At 30.4% G+C, this 21,702-nt stretch overlaps 3 protein-coding genes across 4 annotated transcripts; all 3 read right to left on the bottom strand.

The window, feature by feature from the left end:
* Positions 1 to 951: 951 nt before the first annotated feature.
* LOC141449424 (uncharacterized) lies at positions 952 to 7,908 on the bottom strand. 2 transcript variants are annotated; one of them, XM_074118862.1, is made up of 3 exons: positions 7,633 to 7,908; positions 6,921 to 7,056; positions 952 to 2,172 (listed from the first exon to the last, which is right to left on the bottom strand). In XM_074118862.1, the coding sequence occupies exons 2-3, from the start codon at positions 7,041 to 7,043 to the stop codon at positions 1,825 to 1,827; spliced, it is 471 nt and encodes a 156-aa protein (XP_073974963.1). In that variant the 5' UTR covers positions 7,044 to 7,056; positions 7,633 to 7,908; the 3' UTR covers positions 952 to 1,824. The 2 variants fall into 2 exon arrangements, with proteins under 2 accessions (XP_073974963.1, XP_073974964.1); XM_074118863.1 differs by lacking the exon at positions 7,633 to 7,908 and adding an exon at positions 7,146 to 7,290.
* A 2,608-nt stretch (positions 7,909 to 10,516) lies between these two features.
* Positions 10,517 to 19,495, bottom strand: mRpL38 (mitochondrial ribosomal protein L38). Its single transcript, XM_074118859.1, has 7 exons — positions 19,191 to 19,495; positions 18,555 to 18,707; positions 17,926 to 18,131; positions 16,107 to 16,222; positions 13,673 to 13,828; positions 12,719 to 12,943; positions 10,517 to 10,796 (listed from the first exon to the last, which is right to left on the bottom strand). Exons 1-7 carry the CDS (start codon positions 19,321 to 19,323, stop codon positions 10,592 to 10,594), a joined length of 1,194 nt encoding a protein of 397 aa, XP_073974960.1. The 5' UTR covers positions 19,324 to 19,495; the 3' UTR covers positions 10,517 to 10,591.
* Positions 19,496 to 20,714: 1,219 nt separating this feature from the next.
* LOC141449423 (uncharacterized) lies at positions 20,715 to 21,687 on the bottom strand. The gene has a single exon (XM_074118861.1). The coding sequence runs from the start codon at positions 21,685 to 21,687 to the stop codon at positions 20,959 to 20,961; it is 729 nt and encodes a 242-aa protein (XP_073974962.1). The 3' UTR covers positions 20,715 to 20,958.
* Between the last annotated feature and the right edge of the window lie 15 nt (positions 21,688 to 21,702).

Genomic DNA, 21,702 nt, shown 5'->3' with positions numbered 1-21,702 from the left:
TTTTTTTTTGTTTTATAAATGGCTTCAAGTATTTTTCCTTATCTTCCTACACCCATTAATATACCTAGATTTATATCTTTTACTTCAATCATTTTTCAAGAAAAATTTGTTTTAGAGCCACTCTCGGGATGAGCTGAGACAACATTCCCAGTACGTAAAATTACGGTAAAATGCACAGTTGTAAAAACTGTATGTTTGCAATAATTAAACATACCATAAATATTCGAAATTTGAGGAAAATATGTTAGAACCTTGGGAATAGAACAATAGAAAGTCAAGTGACTGTCTGAGGTTTTTGAAGCCTGGTGCAATTTTTAGTGCTCTGCCGGTCGCCGGTTAGTGTACTCATGTACACTTCATTCACACCATTCTCTATATTGTAAATTCTTTTTCTTCAACTTCTCTACTCGAGCTTACCATCTCGTTCCTATTGTTTCTTCCTTCTCATTATTTATTTTTGTTCAAACGAAACCAAATTTATTTTTGTATTTAGAAGTATTTTTTTCCAGTAGTCGCTTATGATTGCGAGATAGTCTCTTAAAGATAAAAAAGTAATTATCAAATCTCAAATGGTAAAAGTAGACTACATGCGTCAGAAGCTGTTCTGGAGAAAGATAATCGAAAAACGAGAAAAAAAAATTAAAAAAAAAAAGAATGAGGAATCCCATAATTACCTAAAATTTGCCCCTCTCGCCATACATGTATAATTATAAAAACCTCGTTGCAATGGTTATTCCAGAGTGCCCTCTCAATAGATCTCTAAAAATGAGATTTCAGAAAGATAATTTAGAAAAAGTTTAAGAATAAAGCAAACAAAGCAAAATGATCGCTAACAAAGAAGTAGTAAGTAGTTGGACCAAGATCATGCAAAATATATTATATAGAGAAGAATGGCTTTTTGCATATCACTATGTGGTATAAGGGGGAATAAATAAGAAAAGAAGAAGAAAATAATCTTATATTTTTTATTATTCACGAGTTCATTAAATTATAAGCACATTAAGCAAATGTACATGATGCTTATTTTACAGTCATGGTCTTAATTATAATATGTACATTATTTACAAAATTAAGTAGGCACAAATTTTCCCCCTTAACCATCTTCCTAAACTACTCTAAACTCGACAAAAAATGAACTAGATAATTCCCTTAAATTTGAAGAAATTTTGAAAAACTTCACAACGAAAAAATATAGGTAATGGGAAAAATATTCTAAATAATAAATAAATCTTTAATCAGTGCAACACCACTGAACATTTAAAATGCGAAAGCTAGAACCAATATGTGTAAATTGTTTAAATTTTAAGAATAGTTTCTATTAACATCTAGTCTTCATTGGTTTATTAATAATAATTTCTATAGATAAAGAATAATACATAATATTAATTGTGGATATTGGCATGTCTATGGTATCTCATTAAAGTAAGAGACGTTGCGTTAAAAGCAAATAAATTTATTTTTTACTGACGAATATATTCCACAGCCCTATAAGATAAAATAGTCCCCAGGTCAAAGGCATGGCAAAAATGAATTAGTAATACAAAGAAATCGGCAATAATTTATCTTCCTTGAAAGAATTTAACATTTCACAATGCGGTATAAAAAAAGGTGTGATTCTAAAGGTATATTTTAAACCTTATAATGGAATTAATTTTTACATTGTAAGAACCTTACAATTTAAATCTATGTTTCCTATTCTAAATTCCAATTTTTTCAAAACCATATACTTATTCTTAATTTTAAAATTAATTAACTAAACGATTATTGAATATATTAGTTACTGTTAATACAAATATCTATATGCATATATTACATATTTTAGCTTTATGTACCAATCGGAATGTTTTTGACATATTGCCTCATTTTATTAGTTCTCACGTCTTGCAGTTTTCCAATAAGAGTCATACTCCTTTCAGACTGACATATTGCACAAAATTCTGATACAAGAAGACCGCGATTTAAAGGACCTATTGCTCTGTTACGATGCAAATAAACGTGATATACAGTTTCAACTAATAGCCACAAGGTAATAGCTAAATCAGGTAAAATAACAGATAATGTAATATAAGCCAAAAGTAAACAATATTTATGAGGTGATTTCCTACAGCAAAATTTCTTAAGTTGTTTCGGACGTTTACATTTCTTTTCTTGCTGTTTTGTTAAAACAGGAATCTGAAAACATAAACAAAAATTATAGAGGTCGGAAAACGTAATATCATCCGTTATATAATTTCTGTCGTGAATTTGTTGTTTTATGGAAGTTAAACAAGACTTTTACAGTTTGAAGTTAGCAGTAGTACAGATAAGAGGTATATATATCTAAATTTCAGATCAATAAGTAAAATACTATAATTAATTAGCAGATTTTTTTACTGACGTAAAGGACGTAGACTTAACAAAAAGTAAAATATAAAACAAATAGAGAACCATATGCAATTTTTAAACTATTTTGGAAACAAAGTTGGTTTAATCTTTGGGAATTGTAAATAAATTATATTAGAAAGATCGGGTAAAACTTTATAATTAATATACTTTGTGTCGTAAAACGTCAGTTGCAACATACATTTCCGCATTTACTTCTTATAGCCAATCTCCTTAACAAAAACTTACAGTTTAAAAAGTTAAGTATAAGGGTTGATTAAACGCCAAAAGGTACACAAATCAGCAAGTACCCAACATTTCATTAATACTTCATTGATATTATTTAAGTAATTTTACCGCATTAATTTTCATTAATATTTTTTAAGAATTTATTAGATGTCACATACCCTAATGCTGGCCATTTTCATCTACAAAATATTTGTTCAAGTAGCACACCATTTAACTTAGATTGACTGTAATATCTATTTATCTATAATAATCAAACTATTGATTACAGGTGAAAAAGAAAACGTTATAAAAAATAAAAAAATATGAGGCTAAAAAATTCATAAACTTTTTTAAAAATTGCTTACACCAACATACATCAATGATTTTATTTATTTATTTTTATTTTTAAATAAAAATCGTCGGTTTAAGTTCATTCTGCGATTAATGTAATTGCCACTACATAAAGATGTAGTAGTCAAACGTTTATAATAATAGGTAATAATTATCTGGCTTTATCGCAAATAATATAGTTTTCTTCAATTACATTCTCAATCTAGGTATTCTTCCCACAATGTTGTATACATGTAATATAAGATAAATAAGATATGCATATTTTTAGGACAGCTAATTATTCCAGTATTTTACCATAAGTAAAATTAGGGGTACTTAATTAAATTACAATTGAGAAATGAATAAATAATGTTGAATAATCTACTTGTTATTAACTGTGTGTTATTTGTCCTCACTAATATTTCGGTAAGACGAATTCAAGACTGAAATATTGTTTTAAATTCTCCGTGATTCAAATTTAAACAGTAGCCGACTCTAAATTTGTCTTTTTCTAATTTAACATGCATGTATATGTGACAACTTCAGAATAAAGTGCACATTAAAGAGAAATCAGAAGAATAATTTGGAAAAGAGTTAAAATAAAGTACCTATTTATTCGAAGATATAGTATACATTTTATCACAATTATAACTATTATGAATGAACTGGCCAGCAAAAGGGTATGTGACATCTAATAAATTCTTAAAAAATATTAATGAAAATTAATACGGTAAAATTACTTAAATAATATCAATGAAGTATTAATGAAATGTTGGGTACTTGCTGATTTGTGTACCTTTTGGCGTTTAATCAACCCTTATACTTAACTTTTTAAACTGCAAGTTTTTGTTAAGGAGATTTTTGTACCCTTTGGATAGATTTTTCTTTTTGTTTATTTTGCAAAGTTACATATCTGCTTTACAGATTTTTTTAAAATTTGGAATAAGCTATTCTATCATTATAACCTGATAAGGTGTTAAATCGGAACCGTAACTACCACTGGAGAGATCTTTCTAAAGAATGGTTATAGTTGCGGTCCCCAAACCATCCTCAATAACCATTTTTTTGAGAAAGCGTTTTGAATAAAATAGGAAGGTATTTGTACGTAAATAGCAAAATTAAACTGCGATTTCAGTACTTCCTTTTAAGAGGAGCAAGAAAAATAAACTGCGATTACAGTACTTCTCCCTAAAAGGCGAAGAGGCAAAGATTTTGAATCGAACGACAATTCATTGATGTAAATCGGTTCACTCATTGATAATTTTAACGATTGCAGTACTTCCTCTTAGTAGGTGTAAGAGCATGATGGCACTTCACAGCCACGTAAAGGAGCTTTAACCACTTCTTCTTGCTAAATTTTATCAAAATCGGACTAAGCGTTATAGAAATATTGGTAATAATAGTTTTAGAAAGGGCCTAACTTGGGTGGGGCAAACTCCCCTCCTTATGAGGCACAGCGTCGAGACTTTAAAAGTGCAAATCTGTACAAAATTTCGATTCGAATGACACTTCATTCATGAAAATCGGTTCACGTTTCGATAATTTGAAACGATTGCTATACTTCCCCTTAACAAGTATAAGAGCAGATCGTCGCTTTAATGTTACGTAGGGGAGCCCTAACCCTGTCATCCTACCAAATTTTATCAAAATCAATTTTGTTATAATTATGATAAAATGTATATTATATCTTCATAATTAAATAGGTACTTTATTTTAGCTTTATTCCAAATTATTCCTCTGATTTATCTTTATTATGCTCTTTATTCTGAGTAGTCACATGTATGTACGAGTATGTACATGCACGTTAAAGTAGAAAAAGACTAAGGTAGAGTCGGTTACTCTTTAAATTTGAATCACGGATTTAAAACAATATTTCAGTCTAGAATTCGTCTTTCCGAAGTATTTGTGAGTACAAATAACGCGTAGGTAATATCAAGTAAATTATTCAACAATAATTATTCATTTCTCAATTGTAATTTAATGTAGTCCCTCTAATTTTACTTATAGTAAAATACTGGAATAATTATGTTAGCTGTCATAAAAATATGCATATCTTATTTATCTTATATTCCAAATATATAATACTGTGGGAAGAATACCTAGATTGAGAATGTAATTGAAGAAAACTATATTATTTGCGATAAAGCCAGATTAATTATTACCTATTATTCTTAACGTTTGACTACTACATAAAGTAACAGTTACTTTAATCGAAGAATGAACTTAAACCGACGATTTTTATTTAAAAATAAAAATAAATAAATGAAATCATTGATGAATGTTGGTGTAAGCATTTTTTTTAAAAAAGTTTTTGAATTTTCTAGCCTCACATTTTTGTTTTTATTTTTTTTAATAAAGTTTTTATTTTTAACCGGTGATTAATAGTTTGTTGATTAGATATTACAGTCAATCTAAGTTAAATGGTGTTCTACTTGAACAAATATTTTGTAGATTAAAATGGCCAGCATAAGGGTCTGTGAAACATCTAATAAATTCAAAAAAATAATAATGACAATTAATGCTGTAAAATTACTTAAAATAATATCAATGAAGTATTAATGAAATGTTGGGTACTTGCTGATTTGTGTACCTTTTGGCGTTTAATCAACCCTTATACTTAACTTTTTAAACTGTAAGTTTTTGTTAAAGAGATATAGTATATAATTAGGTAGAGGGTTTTACCTAACGCTCAGTTATTGCGATTCAAAGCGAATCAAAGCATTGAAGGAACAACGTTCTGCTAATAATGAAATCAGCTCTCAAAGAATATTTAAGGAACTGAAGCAAAAGGTAGGAAGAGTGGGAATCGTTACTGAAATATCCTACACCACCCTTGCTAAGTAGAAAAGAAGCACAGCATGTTTTGGAGCTGCAACAGGATTTGACTAATTAGAATATGTGTAGTTAAAACCATTTTTTTACCTTTGTTCTACTAAGGTCTTGAATTTACCGCACTTGTATTGATTTAAACACCGACTGACTAGAAGTAAACAATCCATTTCTATTTTATATTGGGCTACCAGAAGTCAAATGGCGTTTACAAGTAATTTCCTTACACTTTTTTCTAATTGAAATGTTGTTATTTTACCAATTAATTAATAAATAGAGCTCCTAAAGGATTGTGCAAAAAAAAAAAAACTTTTTTACAAAACTAACAATTTACTATTTATTTAAATTCTTGTTCTCACTTAATAATAACTCTTCTGTTAAACTTCAGTTCATTTATTAACCAGTTCATATGATAATAAATCCGAAGTCATTGGTGACTGGAACCATCGTAGTAAAATCCCAGCAGGTTTTTGAACACTGTTCTTTAGTTACAAACAGTACCTTGCGCACCTGATAATACGCTTAAGTTACCTTAGCACTATTTGAAGCAGTTTCAATGAATCTAGCAGGAGAAATCTATTTACTAAGCTAGTAATCCTCTTTCTGCATGGGGTGATGTTACTATGAAAAATTTAAGCCGCCCACGTTGCCTCCGAACTTTTTTGAGCAGAAGATATGACAGTAGATTTGTTAATTTACTCGTAGTCATTGATACAGTCTCGCCATACCGTAAATTAAAAAGGCTTGGCATAAAATTGCTAATTCAGAAAAAATATGCAATATAAGAACAAAAAACTTATGGGATCGTGTGGAATAACCGGTCACTCACCCTAAGAGGCCTCACAATAGTAGTTCTATTCTAACCGTCCCTTTAAAACATGTAATATACCTAATTTATTTCATTATACATTTGAGGAAGCAGGAACGATTAATAAATACCAAGAAATATCCCCGCAAAGAAAAGGAAAGTAGTAGAACAGCTTTTAATGTGATCTTGTACTAAAAATAAAATAATAATCTCCCGTTTATTCTATCTAAAAGGTATGTTTAATTATGGTTGTATGCTCATTGCATCACAAAATGAAACAAGATAAAACACTTTTAAAGTTGGAATTAATCATATATTGCTTTAGTAGTAATTATGTAATATGAATATATGAAACTTCATTTACCTTAAAGCATGATTTGTTTACTGCCTTTTCCAACTCAGTTTCTCCAGTTTCCACGTTAACTTTAGCATTGCATTTAATACGTACTACATTTCCACATATTTCACCGGTTTCTTTGTTCTCCATGAGAAGTTATATTCTGAAAAATACAATAGTATTAATACAACTCAATCATTTAATAATAGTCCTGCAAACCACCATCAAATTGATAAATAAAATTTCAGTTACTTAATTTTTAATTGATAGAAAATAAATTTATAATACAGTTTAGATGTGAGTGGACGCGTAAAGTTATCTTTATCTATGAAGATAAGAGGTATTCAGTTTGTTTATTAAATTTATCTCAGCTATGTTACAGATTTAAATTTTAACAAATTACAATTAGGGATTTTCGAGTTAGTAAATAACTTTGTCTACATTAATTGACGTAATTTTTTTTACTGATTGAGCCTTTATTTTTGTACGTTATTTGTAGTACATATTTTAATATTAATTTGTCTACATAATTTTGTTTACAATTTTTACACTTATTATATTAACACATAAAATATATTAGGCGATACGAATAGGTACTTTAAATGTAGATTCCAGACCAAAACAATAAAAAAAAAATTATTTAAATTTGAATATTGACCTTGACTCAATGTTTCATATATGTATTACTAAAATAATGGGCATTTGATGAAGACGAGAGCACATTAACGAAATATATTACCTTAAAAAAAATTTGTAGTAAAGTTTAATGGAAAATAGTCAAAGATCCTCCATTTTCAGATGATTACTTGGAGTAGAGTCATCTGCAAGTGTCCTTCATACATTACATGCTCTTCTGTTGAATAATTTGATAGCAACAAGTAGCAGAGAAGAGCTGATAGAAAGCTGATCTAGAGAAAGAGAGTATGTGTTGTGTGTGAGAGGAGAGAGTGAGCAAGAGAGATTTCGCTATTATTACCCCACCATGTTCACCTTCAATCTCAACCTTGACTCCTTAAAACACTAGTACTTACTAAAATAATTGCTGCTGTCTTCTTACTCATTTGTTGACAACAATAACTTCTACAGCCTAGTTTTAAAAGTATATTTACGATGGGAAAAGTTTGAAAGAAATACAATACTAAATTAGCATTTGACCCTTGATCTGTTTGGTGAACATTATGTAGGGAAGATTGCACAAAATCTAACTATACAAACATTTCTTCAATAATCTATATTACAATATTGGTTAATTATTTTATTAAAATATTACAATGTTTCTTCTTAAGCAGTAATCACATCCTGACTCTTAAGAAAGACCCACAAACTATTCTTGTTCGAGAAAATTGACAGTACTTTCCAAGAAACGTATTATTAAAAATATTTGCGATATTTTTGTTTAAATAAGTTTCTATCTAGACTGTTGCACATTTTATCAATAAATTACTGTTCCTTTTGTAATAAGTAATAAAACGGCGTAACTAACGTCTTAATGACGACAAACTTATCAAATGTTTCACTGCCAGGTACATAGCGCATATTTCATTAACTTAGTACGAGATTGTCAACATTCCTTGCTAGGGATACCTTCAGCAACAAAATAAATAAAATAAAATAAAAAAGGTTTTTAGCAAGCAGGAAAGTTATTTTTACGGTTATAATGAAAATTGAGTCAAATTTCAGTGGAGAACGAATATATATATTTTTTTCATTTATTTATTTTGGCGCATCGTCTGCCTTGGTCATTAGCGCCCATATAGATTTGATTAAAAGTTTTAAGCAAACAAAATGCCTCTTTCTTCTGGTTAAATGTTTCATTCCTCCCTGATTTAGCAGACTAGATAAATCGTACTTTTGCGCGTTGTAAATTTTAATAATAAGAAATTCAAATGATCCTAACGTAGACAATCAACTCACTTAACTTCGGCTCAACCATGGATTGACAAACTTCCCGTTGGCTTTCTTCTGTTACCAACCAGAACTTTTCGAACACCTAATGGACTTCGGTGACTATCCATAACATGATGTCAGTTTCCATAAAATTTCAAAATGATTGATGCTAATGGTTCATAAGTTCCAACTAGCTAATCTCAATCTTTGTAGGATAGTATATTTTTTTTGGCCACCGCGTTATAGCTAACAGTCTGGTCTGACATTAAAGTTGTTCAACTAAAGACCGAAAATGATAAAAATAATTGAAATATTATTGAAAAAACATGCGTCCTAACAACTAAAATCAGCTATATTTAAATAATAACTTAAATTTTTATTTAGGGATTTTTTTCCTTATTTCTCTCTATTTTAATGAATCAACTATTTTCAATTTTTATTTGTAAAACTCCAATATCTTTGCAAGATGGATACGAATTGATTACAAGGACATACTTATGAATAACTTAATTAGTCTTAATGCAGTCTTTAGGTCTTTATAAGTTTTATTCAACCCATTCAGTAAGAGGGCTTTGGATGTTCCCCAAACAAAAAAGAACCTCTAAGCTATTTAAAAGAACGTCTATTCACCTAACGCTTAACTTCAACTTTGGTAATCATTGCTCTATCTATTCACCAATAGCTTTACCACTTATACATGATACGACGGATAAAATTAAAGACATTATCTAGCACTGCGGACCTAAACCACATTTTCAATATTTTATATGTCTAGATCATCACTTGGTTTGTTACGAATTTTCGCAGAGCTCAGGGTAGAGACCGATAGGGGGATACAAAGAAAAATAAAAACCAAGAATTCATTCAATCGAGGTAGGGTTACCAGTAGGCTATTTAGGAAAACAATTAAAACCACATCTGAGCGAAGCAAGTGACTTATCAATGATCAAATTCTTACAGTAAGTTGCCTAACATGAAAAGAAAATTGCGGTTATTATTTCAAAACATCGTACTTACCCAGTACACAGTAGGTGTTTATCGGTAATGTTTGTGCTTTTTTAGAATAATTGTTACAGATTTATTATATATAAACTTTCTGGCTGTAGTATCAATCAATAATAATAATATAATACGAAATATCCTATTTTTTTATTCAATTCAAATTTTAATAAAATGACGCAGAAATTAATGGTCACTACAAATAGGCAGAAAAAATTAAAGATGAAAAACCATTGTAAGGGTAGGATGAAAGTAAATCAAAACGAAAGATAGCTTGTGCCTTGTTATCAACAATGGAGTGCCCAAGGGAGTGAGACGTGTATCTAATTTAGCTCCAGAACTTGTACATAATGTTGACCGTTCATTCCTTTCCATGTATAATTTGGCTATCAACAGACTGAAACATCTTTGCAGTTCTAATCACGCACTCAAAAATTCGGCAATTCTGAATCTTTCCCTGTCGTTTCTTATCTACTTTTTCCTATTTCTCATCTCGCATCTTCTCTTCTCAGATCGAAAAAAAAAAAAAACAGAAAAAATAATCTGTGCTTAAACAAAAATCCATTATAATTGTACTTGAGAAACTGATATAAAACTAATTTTTTTTCTCTAGCTTCTTACCAAACCTGTAGTTGGATTTCTAACGAATTCTCTTCTAACTTGTAATCTCTCAAGAGAGAGAGAAAAACAATTACTGAACTAGTTAAAAAAAGGAAGAAGATTAGCCCAAAAAAAGGTTTATGCATAAATATTTATTTTAGTTACAAATTCTCTAAGAAGATTCAACCATTTTTTTTGATGAAAAAGCAATGCTACGAGAAATCTTTGGCTCGAGCAAGTCCTAATCTCTGTTTTCTAATTTCGTTTTTCAGCCAAGATGGTGTTCCAGGCTTAAAAGGTACTGCATTAGGATACAACAGGGGTTTTGGCGGCTCCTTAAACGGATCAGCAGCTTTTAATTTCTTCACTAAATATTCTTTAGCTATTTCTTTTTGATCTCTGTACCTGTCTAGGTATCTGAAAAAAAAAAATTGTTCATGAAAACCACTTCTTTCAGGAAATGAATTAGTAATATCTACTGAATATTTTGAACATTTAAAAAAAAAATAATTAAAAACAAAAATACCAAAAATTTCCCTGCCTCTAGCATTTCTCTCTAAAAAAAAAGGAGATACTGGTCATCAGTATGGGTTCCAAGCATTCCAAAGAACAAGCTGCATGAGTTGCGAAAAAGAACAATTTATGTTAAAGGCATTTTATAACAGTCGTGATTGACAACGGATTCTGTAGTTGCGAACCCCTGAGAATCCCAAATAAAACGATTTTTTTTTTTAAGTTAACTGAATAGTAAATTCGCAATTACGGTTGAAACTTGGATTTAGGCCGAAACTGTAAAATCGGAAGCAGATAGGTAACTTCTCTTTCTTTTTGAGATAATTTGTACATACACACACGCGCACAGATGGAAACACAAACCCACATACATACACGCAGTACAGGCTGTCTTGGAATTATTACAGAGAATCATCTACTATAATCTCCTAAACGACGAACATGTGTTTAAGGTTCCTGTAATGGAATTGATTTTTGGTCTATAATGTATAATATTATCCTACTGGCATCGGTGGATATGCGGTATGTTGTGGCATTTACAGACCTTCTTGTTATGACTGCTGACGCCGATAGACTTATGCTAGAAGCAGAAGGCAAAGGAAGATAGTACAAGGAAGATCGTTGAATGGTCTACCAGATCAAGTCTACACGGATGAGAGCAAGAAGGTAATTATGTGGGTGAAGCAGTGGTGGTGTTTAATGGAAAGAAAGAAATGATATCCAGAAAGATAAGACAGGCGGCAGAATGTTCCAATAATCAGGTTTAAGCAATGGGGATCTTGAGAGTCTGGAAATGCACATACTCAACATCCACGTCATTAAGTGTGCATAAAGACTGTCAGCCAGAATACGATTGATTCCATCAAGAATCTCAACAATTAAGACTACTTGATTGAAATAAGAAATAAATTGATTTATACACAACCCAGATTTGAAATCCATTTCTCATAGGTAAAGGCTCATGTGGCATTAGAGGTACGAACGGGCAGAAGGTGAGGAAAGCCTCAAAAAATAACAGGACTCGATTTAACTCTATTAAAAAAAAAAGCAACGAACACCAACAGAAACAAACGCTACATATTAGAAATGATATTCATTAAACAACAAAAAACATCTATTAACTTTAGAACAAAACCAATAATTTTTCAGATTACTACAATAACATCCTTGAAGCCCTAACTTAACAAATTACTCACCATAAACCTGAGGTTTTCCCAGCCCTATTATTTTCACCCCTCCCTTACCTCTATATAAACCCGTTGATATAACTCTCCACATTTATATCGAAAGACAACTTAAAATATTATGAAAAACTGTCATTTTTTTTTTATTAGTATTATTTCAATCCATTTTAAATTTTCAACCAATTATGATTTATTTATTTTTTTTACTTCAGTCTGTATTTACATTAATGAATTATTTCTTTGTACAGACCCTGAAGAAGGCATTAAATTTGCCGAAACCTATTATAATCGTTATAAAATAAAAATTTGTCCACAAAATTTTATTGACCACTCCTTAATATTCCCAAGCATAATTATATTGAAAAGATGTCCTTGACCTTTTAAAAAGGTACCCAATTCAGAGAAACAGGCGGGTAAGATGATGTATTTCGTGAGATGAAGGGGATGACCTGAAGAAACAGCATACCAATGCCACAATAAGATCAAGTATAGTGATTCAACTAGTAGAAAAGAAATTAGAAGTATGCATCTTTCGATTTTGAATTCCTATTAAATTCTATCATTCTGCATCTCAATTAATAATTTCAACAATCCCACCATAACTGAAATAATTTTATATTCAAAATAATTAGAAATACTCACAAATTAAATGGCTGCTTAAGTGGAAACCATGTTTGTTTTTTATAAAAATGTTCTGGGAAGTCGTATACAAATTTGGGACAGTCACATGATAATGTTTCATTGAAGTAATCTGTAACAGATTGATCCCAATCGGCAGTAAAGAAAGATAATCCAGCAGGTGTCAAAGATTTCTGTCTTTCTTTATAAAATTCATAAGTTGAAAAAATTCTCTCTTCTTGCATATTCCTATAAAGTTTTAAATTCAAATAATGTAGAACAAATTTTTAGTTTGACTAAAACTCTTATATTAAGCAAAAAATTTACATTCAGAATTAACTTAGTTTTAATATAACATTAGAATAGAAAATAGAGGATAGTAGATGAGGGATTAATTTCAAAATAAGGAGCTAATAGGGTGTAAACATTATGACTGTTTTTAAAATTTATACAGCACATTTGCATAAATATACACTCCTAATTTTGGCCGAAACATGCAACGAAAATTACAAACGAAATACTGAAATGAGATTTAAACGATTTTTAGTTTTTCAGATATTTTATTCCCTCGAATAGATTATTTGGAACATCGCTTTCATCTTCTGTTAACTTTGAGATGAAAGCTTTTTATGAGTATCAACCAAAAAAGTGAAGAAAATCAATCTAGAATACTGTCTAAACCAATAAAAAAAATTGGGTGCATCACCAAGTAATTCCTCGGAAAAAGAAGCTTTAAGGTAACTTTGCAAATGTGAAACATCTACTATAAATCAAACACACAACTACGCTGAAAAAAAAATTGAAGAATTTTATTTCATTTTAGCTAGAACCCAATAGCGAACTTAATAGAGTGCATTAAATATATTGTCCTTCAATTTTTTAATGTTATTTTTATATACACAATGAAATAATCTGTTCACTAAATATGTATATAATTATCAAATAAAATTACGTTATAAATTGATCAATAAAACTAACTTGTTTTTCAATTTTAGTCCATTATAATTTAATATCTCTTCCTGCTTGTATAGTACAAATATATATCTAAGGTAGCCAAGTCCTTGGGCAGGTAGAGGCTGCAAATAATCAAATATAACTTCTCCAGTTTTCAGATCACCACCTCTTATATTTCCACTGAAACGTAACCATCGCATGTTAAAAATGTTAATAATACTTTTTAAGAACATATTTGAGAAGTAAGACAAAAACAAGGCGAGACTATTGATGTCCTATAAATATTATAAGGTATAAGGTAACGATATTTATATATATTTACCAGGTCATCGAGCCAATAGAGATTTTAGATCAAATTGTAAGTCAGTCAATTGTGTATAGACTGTTATGTACGTATGTTAAGATTTTTGGTGCCAGAGACAGTGTGTAGATTGTAATAGACATGAGTGTTCCTTCATATGCTGATTTTATTTTTCTAATTAAAATAACAGATGACAGTTTGTACCACACTTCTAGATATAGACTGTATTCCATAATTATGTGGAATACAGTGTCATTGTCCGTGCATGTACAGAATGGTGAGTCAGCCAGTACTATTTTATGTAGATACTGTGGGAAGAAGTTGTGATTGAAACGCAGCCTGACTATTGTCAAGACAAAATGTTTTGAGGCATCCTCAGTTGAGCGCCATGGAGCCATTCAAATGGTATATCATTTTCCAGGATTCCTTTTATCTTCGTATGAGAAATTAAGTTTGTTTTACAAGAAAACGTGTTCACGAGCACTCAACAGTGATAGTTATCAAGTCATTTAATTCATTGAAAACTCTTTTAGATGGACCAGTAGCAAATTTTTAAAGTAGATTGTCTTAAAATAAGGAAGTCAAAGGTTACAAATTGCACTTTAAAAAAAAGAAAGTTACTTCTGATCTCTCTGAAATATTTAAGAAAATGTTAGGAAATATTTTAAACAAGTACTATTTTTATAAACAAAAATTCATATGTACTTACTCCAAATTACAATTTCACACACAACTAAACTGTTGAAAAAGAAAAGACTGAATAAACCTTAACAACCTTTTTTTTTTTTTTTTTTTTAAGTGCAATTTGTAACCTTTGCCTTCCTTATTTTAAGACAATCTACTTTAAAAATTGGCTACTGGTCCATCTAAAAGAGTTTTCAATGAATTAAACAACTTGATAACTAACACTGTTGAGTGCTCGACAACACGTTTTCTTGTAAAACAAACGTAATTTCTCATACGAACATAAAAGGAATCCTGGAAAATGATATACCGTTTGAAAGCCCATTAAACAAGGAAACTTTTATAAAAAGTGCCAGCACCTAGGTCTGATAATGATCACATAAGAGCCTAATGAGTTTTCTTAAAAAATTCGATTATTTTTAATTTTCAGCATTCGGAGGAAGATTGAGGCGGTTTGGAGAATAACTTATGCTTCGAAATGGTATCAATTTTTAGAAAATTTATCTGTCTTTCTAACCGTGTAATCAGAATCGAATTCGGACTAAAACTTTCTGAGTAATAACATTTTTATTGGAAAAAAGTAATGATTTTAGAAAAAAAAAATTAAAGTGACGTCACTCAAGAACAGAGGAAAATATGAAGTTGGCCAATACGTCATTGAACTCCACTTTAGATGTACTACACACAGTAGGCCTATGGACAATACTTACTGGTTCACCCTGTATGTAATATTTCCTTTAATTATTTTCTTAAATATAATATGCGTGTCGACAGATAAAATTAGAGATATTACCCAGCACTGTGGACTTACCAAATTTTTATTAATATTTTCTCTTAATGTCACCTGTGTTTTTATGTATTATTTTTCCCATTTTTTGTAAATAAGTGTTTTTATTCGACTTTTTATGCCAAGGGAAGACAATACGGTAACAGATTTTCCATTTATAAGAGCTCCCTTGCCTTCTTTGTCTGCAGGGATAGCGATAAAATTCATCTATTAAATATGAAGGTTTATTTGCTGGGAATTTCAGTTTTTGCAACACACTCAAGCTGACAGATAGAATGATGTCTGCCTCCAACATTAAGTCCATAATTAATTTCTCTATTGATTACCATTAATTTTGCAGTAAATATGGAGCAGGAGTCGTCTAATTTTGACTGAGTTTAAACTGGATTTTGAGAGAGGATTCACTTTTTGCAATTAAGGTGTTGACCATGAACTCCCTGTTAGTTTTTTCATCCAGATGCATGCCAAGGTATTACACCGAGAGGAAACTAGTTTCCATTACGATGTTAGTGTTACAATTTTAATGTTTTCTCCACCTATTTCCGAAATATTAGTATTTCTAATGAGAGTATTGTTTAGTTTGTTATTAGAATAATTAATCAAGCATGACAGTGACATCGATACGGGAGCCTTCTAATGATTTTTAGAACTCAGTTAAAATTGGTGTATATAAATTGTACACTTACACAAACCAGTGGCAATATTCCATATTTGGTGAAAAATAATCATCTGGTGTTGTCATCACAAGAGTCCAAAGGTCATCTTTTTTAGAATCGAAAGTTACATTCGGAACGCTTTGTGCCTTGACAAAGAAATCATATATTATAATTAACTTTACTATTTTTAATATTATATTTATGAACAGCTAACAAATCAAAAATACTTTTAGTACATTCATATTTAATGTAGGCTATCAAAGTGATGGTTCAGTAATCAGTTACATGTATTAGCGCCTAATTTAAACTCTATTTATAAAGTTCAAAATTTAGGAATGTATTTTAAAACAAAAATATCATACTATCAAGAGAATAGAATAAAAGATTGTATAAAGAATCCTTATATTTACTGATTAGCGTCTAGAGGGAAATTTGTTAGCCACAGATGTAATCAGCACTTTTTTCGTGTCAGAAATAGACTTTTTCATAAAATGCATGCTCTTCCCTTTAATTACTATTGTACGATCGTTTGAACTACTCACATTGATTTAAGTACGAGAACAACATAAATACGTTGCAAGGTAATTTTTTTCTATTCTTTAGTAGGCTTTGTACACTATTTGCACATCTTTTACTTTCTGGGGATCAACTGCACAGAGTTATAGTGCTGGCATCTTTCATAAAGCAATTATTATACTGAGATTGGCTAAGCTGAGGTTATGTTCCCCAAATAAGAGCGCAGTTTATGTACACAAATAGACATAGTACTGCACTTCTATCTGCATAGTACTGCTTGTTTGTTCAGATGTAAAAGAGAAAGATGATGAAGTCTATTCTATGTAACCTAAGCTAAAAAATTGTAGTATGTTAGCTAGTCCCTCTGGACCACCACATCTAATTTGGTAGTAAATAAGACCTACCAAAAATCAAATTAATCGATCAGACTTGAAACTAAGTGGATCATCGTTCTGTTCAGACTCGCCTTTTCTGCAATATGCGCTCGTAACCTAAAATTTCATTGGAGATCCGAATACGATTTGGGTACAACTTGAACAAGAATTAAACTACCTCTTGTTCATTTGTAAAATTTTAACACTTCTCTTGTAGAAATAGGTTATAAATATTTTAATGCCAATGGAAAACATAATTGATTTGAGTTAATTTTTTTTTTATAAAGTTAACAATATCCTGTGTATCAAATTTTGGTATTCAATTAAACTAAAAAGCAGATTTATACGTCTTGACTTGAATCAGCAAGAGTAATGCGAGACGCTAACGTAAGTGAAATCGAAATCTTTATATAAAACAGATTAATCTATGTCTGATATGGATGAAGTGCGAAATTGGTCAGGAATACGATAAACAAGAGTAGTGCGACTAATAAAATCAAATATATTATCCAGCACTGCAAATCTAACTACATATTCTACCTCCAAGGTTATTAACTTAGCTAAAACTATAAGCACAACTAAAATATAAAAGTTGTTTCTAAGTTAATTAGATCAGTTGCATAAGTCACCTTCCATGTCTGTCTGCTTCATGAACAAATGTGTGAATTTACTTTTTGAATATACTTCGATTCACTTGCATATACTCTGACCCCTTTCTCACCAGATAGGTAGTGACTTCATCCGCAGTATTACATTTGCCCACCTAAAGTTTAGCGATTTTTCAAAAATCTTGTTTTTAGCTTGAGGTTTCTGGGACCCTGAGCTTTAACTAGTGCTTTGCTGGATAGTGACCTCGTGACAACGTTGGACTCGAGCTCGAGAACTCTGGCGTTTGCTATTATCACTATCAACTTTGTGCCATTATTGTTTTTAAATTAAATTAATCAATGAATAAATACCTCTTCAGGCTTAAGAACATTTCCCCAGTAAGCAGGCACTACTGAATTTCCGTTTATATAATCAATGTTCATGTTAACAACAGGGCAAAAATAAGCATCTCCAAATAAATGTTCATATACAGCATAATGTTCTGCAATTGCCTTAATGTGAGTAGGTGCCATAGTTTTCGACCATTCTCTTTCAACTTCATCAAGTGGAATAAATACTGAAATAATAGAAAATTGTTTTTATCTAAAACTAACTAATTGTTTTGCAAAGAGAAATAACTAATAAGCTAAACAGAAGACATTTATGTACTTGCACATTACTTGTGTAATGGTATTATGTACGCAGGATAAAGTTAAAAAAAAAAAAAACTGATCCAAAAATCTTTGTGAAATTAACTAGCCAAACTTGTCTATCGAAAAAAAAAACAATCTTGTGAAGCAATTTCCTACAAATGAGAACTTTAATAATTCTAAAACTGAAACAAAATACAGTTAATACTTTAACGAAAATAATTATATAAAAGCAGGCGTCCTGTGATAGATAAAATCAGATTTTTTTTTGTTTTGCATCATACCTTGTAGCTACGGTACAAGATATTGTCTAGCAATGAGGTCTAATGTTCATTTTTAATATTTCTTACATTTATTAGTTCTAGAGAGTTTCTCCAAATCAGTATTACATCTGTTTTTCTTTATATGTTTACCGTGTTCTACACAAGCCTCTCTCTTTGGTAATTTTAAGGCAAAGCCAATATTTACTTTGAAATGTACTTGGGGATCCTTGTAGTGCAATTCTGAAAATGATATTCATATTATTATTTTAAGCAGAAATTTCAATCTAGAGATTGAAAAAACAAAAAACTAACTGGGAGTTTTTTCACATTAATAAAAGAAGTCTTGAACTTCTTTTTAAAGTTTCTACTTAAAATTAAATTTAGGCATGGAACATTACATAATGCAGCTTAACGTATGAACTCAACATTTAACTAAATAACAATTCGTTAAAAGGGCATCAGTGATTTTTGGGTTTAGATTCAATATTATTATAAAGAGGTTTCTTTTTTTTTGGGTTGAAATATTGAAAAAATCTTATATTCAAACATAAGCAGCTGTGATGTCCTCCGAACAAGAATCAAAGCTCTGCAAATCTAGTAGCCAAAACACAAAATATTGATTTTCAAAATAGTGACGTTCGCCTTTTTAACAAATTGCATTAAGAAATTCACAACGTCTGTCAAACTTTTTCATGTATTGATGATCATTAAAAAGAAAAGTACCATTTAAACGTTGTTCTAGGGAACGTGCTATTCCTGGAGGTTTTCCAAGGGTTCTTCTTTGGCTTTTGCACCTTACAAAGGATTTCAAGCTATCGGCTCCTTTAAGAAATACTTTCTGAGCCCTATGAGCCATTTTTTAATTTATGTAGCTTCATTTACACAATCATTCGCAGCTAAATGAGTACTTCTTCACTCACTAAAATCAAAAAAACAGTTTAACTTCTTACAAAGGACACAAAATTCATAATCTCACTATAGGACAAAAAAGCAATCAGGTTAATATAACAAGGAATGTACCTTCCTTTAACAACATAAGAGATTCAATCGATCAGAAGTAATTATGATGAACGTAAAGTAACAAGTAGTAGTAATTACTATTTAATTAATGTCCTAAATAAAAATACGGCTTCATCATAAATTGTTTGAAAAAATGTAACCACTTAAATACAAAAAAATATTCTAATGCAGGTTAAAGCAATTCATGCGCTTGTTGCAAAAGGGGTTTAACACTGAAGAAAGAAGAATATTGCTTTTTCGGACATCACGGCGGATCTCGCTCTAGTTAACTACGGTTTCGTTGGAATAATCTTATTCTCTTTTGATTAAATATTGGAGTGTCAGAATGAGCCACATTTGAATGAGAATAATATAATTGCTTGTAAAATTTAAACAAAAATGGAACAGAACGTAGTAAGGAGATATTATAATAAAGTAAGGGTAGAGAACAGTATGGAAATAAAAAAATATATTTTTTGTATTTTGGAAAAACGTGTATATCAATAATATATAGATTAAAGTTTGAGGTATTAAACAATTTTTTTTTTGAAGCTTTATTTAAGAAAATAATACCTTTCTCTAGTACAGAATTTTATGAGCAAGCGGAGTATTCCTCTATGCGTAAAACAGCCAAAAGTTCAAAGATCTTAGTCCTTCGTTGATCTGCACGCCCAATACATTGGGATCCACTTCCAAAAGAAGAGATAAGTCGCTAAAATTGGAAGTTTCTGGAACGCTAAAGAATCTTTCGAAAACCCCTCTTAAATACTAGCAGCATTTTGTGATCTTCAGAATATTCTTCTTCCTGATTCGTTAACGGCCTTATACTGATAGACAACAACATGAACAATTTTTGAAAATGCAGTTTTTGCTCATTTCTAGCAACTTTTTTCTCAAAATCTATCAGATCTAGGTTGTTGCAAAAAATGACAGTTATTAAGGAGCCCCTACATTGTAAAGAAATTTTGAAATTTTTATCTTTTATAGAAAAAGAGAAAAAAATTTGTCCAAGTTGGGTGTTTTTCAACGTTACGCTTTTTCGTACACTTTGACAATCAACCCTTATACAACTGTCCTACCGGACAGTTTAATAATTAATTGCAAGTTGGTAAAAATTAGCGGTTTGCTACACTTTTGGAATAGTTTCAGTAGTAATGTTAATATCAATAGTATGATGGGCAGAAGGATGATATTTTTGATTTCAGATAGAAGAAAATGGAAAGAGAATGTTTGAAATGAAACGCCTAAAATGTTTAAAAAATTTTCATTCCCAAAATTTTCAATTTATGTAACAAGTTTAAACCAAATATTCATAAATCACATGGGAAGACATGTCATAATTACATTAATTTAAATGGAAAATTAATTTAAACGAATTCATATAAACTGTTTTATTGCAAAAACCAAAAATAGAAACAACAAAGAAATATTAAGTCTAAAAGAGTTAACTTTTTCCTTTTTAGGTAAAAATTCATTAATTTGTGTAGGGTACCTATGTGATTTTATCCTTAAACTTGGCCTGTTTTTTGTCATATTTCCACTTTGTCCAAATTCCTAGACACATTGACATCAGCCTTCTGTCCCTTTCGTATTCTTTCTTTGCAACTGCGTATTGTGATTTGATAATAGTTTTCGCATCCGTGAATTGTTTCTGTTGTATTAGACTAAGAGCCATGTACAATTTACAACGGGCCACTAAGTTGGGATCTCCAAGTCTAAGTGCTAGAAGAAACTGCTGCTGTGAAATCTTGCCTGCCATTATAGCACAATATTCTATTTTATCACCTAGTGCAGAAAATGCTCCTCCTAGAGTGGAGAACCATGCCATCGCGTGATCCAATTCTCTTCTTTCTAAACACGAAATTTCGAATAATTTGTTTCCTCTTTTATCGATTATCTGGCGTTTGGGAATGCAAACATTTATATTAACTTTCACTAAACCAGTTTTGCTACCGACTTGCATCATGTTTTTGGAAAAAAGTCTTCTAAAAGAGAGTGAGTATTTCAAGGCGTTTTCTAACATTTCACACATATATGCGTCTAATTCAACATTAATAATTTTATTTGGTTTAAAAAGGCCGACTTCATTTATACTTTCTTCATAAAGAACATTTTGATGTTTTAGATGACTTGATTCAGTGAAATCTTCTGTATGTTGAACCAAATAAAATTCTTTTTCTAAACGTTCTGCCACACTTACAGATAAATGAAATATTTTCATTCCTAGTAATTTCTG

Source organism: Rhodnius prolixus, unplaced genomic scaffold (assembly GCF_049639745.1).
Source record: "Rhodnius prolixus isolate KJV_2025 unplaced genomic scaffold, Rpr scaffold_2, whole genome shotgun sequence".
In the NCBI taxonomy this organism is placed as follows: Eukaryota; Metazoa; Arthropoda; class Insecta; order Hemiptera; family Reduviidae; genus Rhodnius; species Rhodnius prolixus.
The sequence above is the reverse complement of the archived record's forward strand: the minus strand, read 5'-3'. Positions and strand labels throughout refer to the sequence as shown.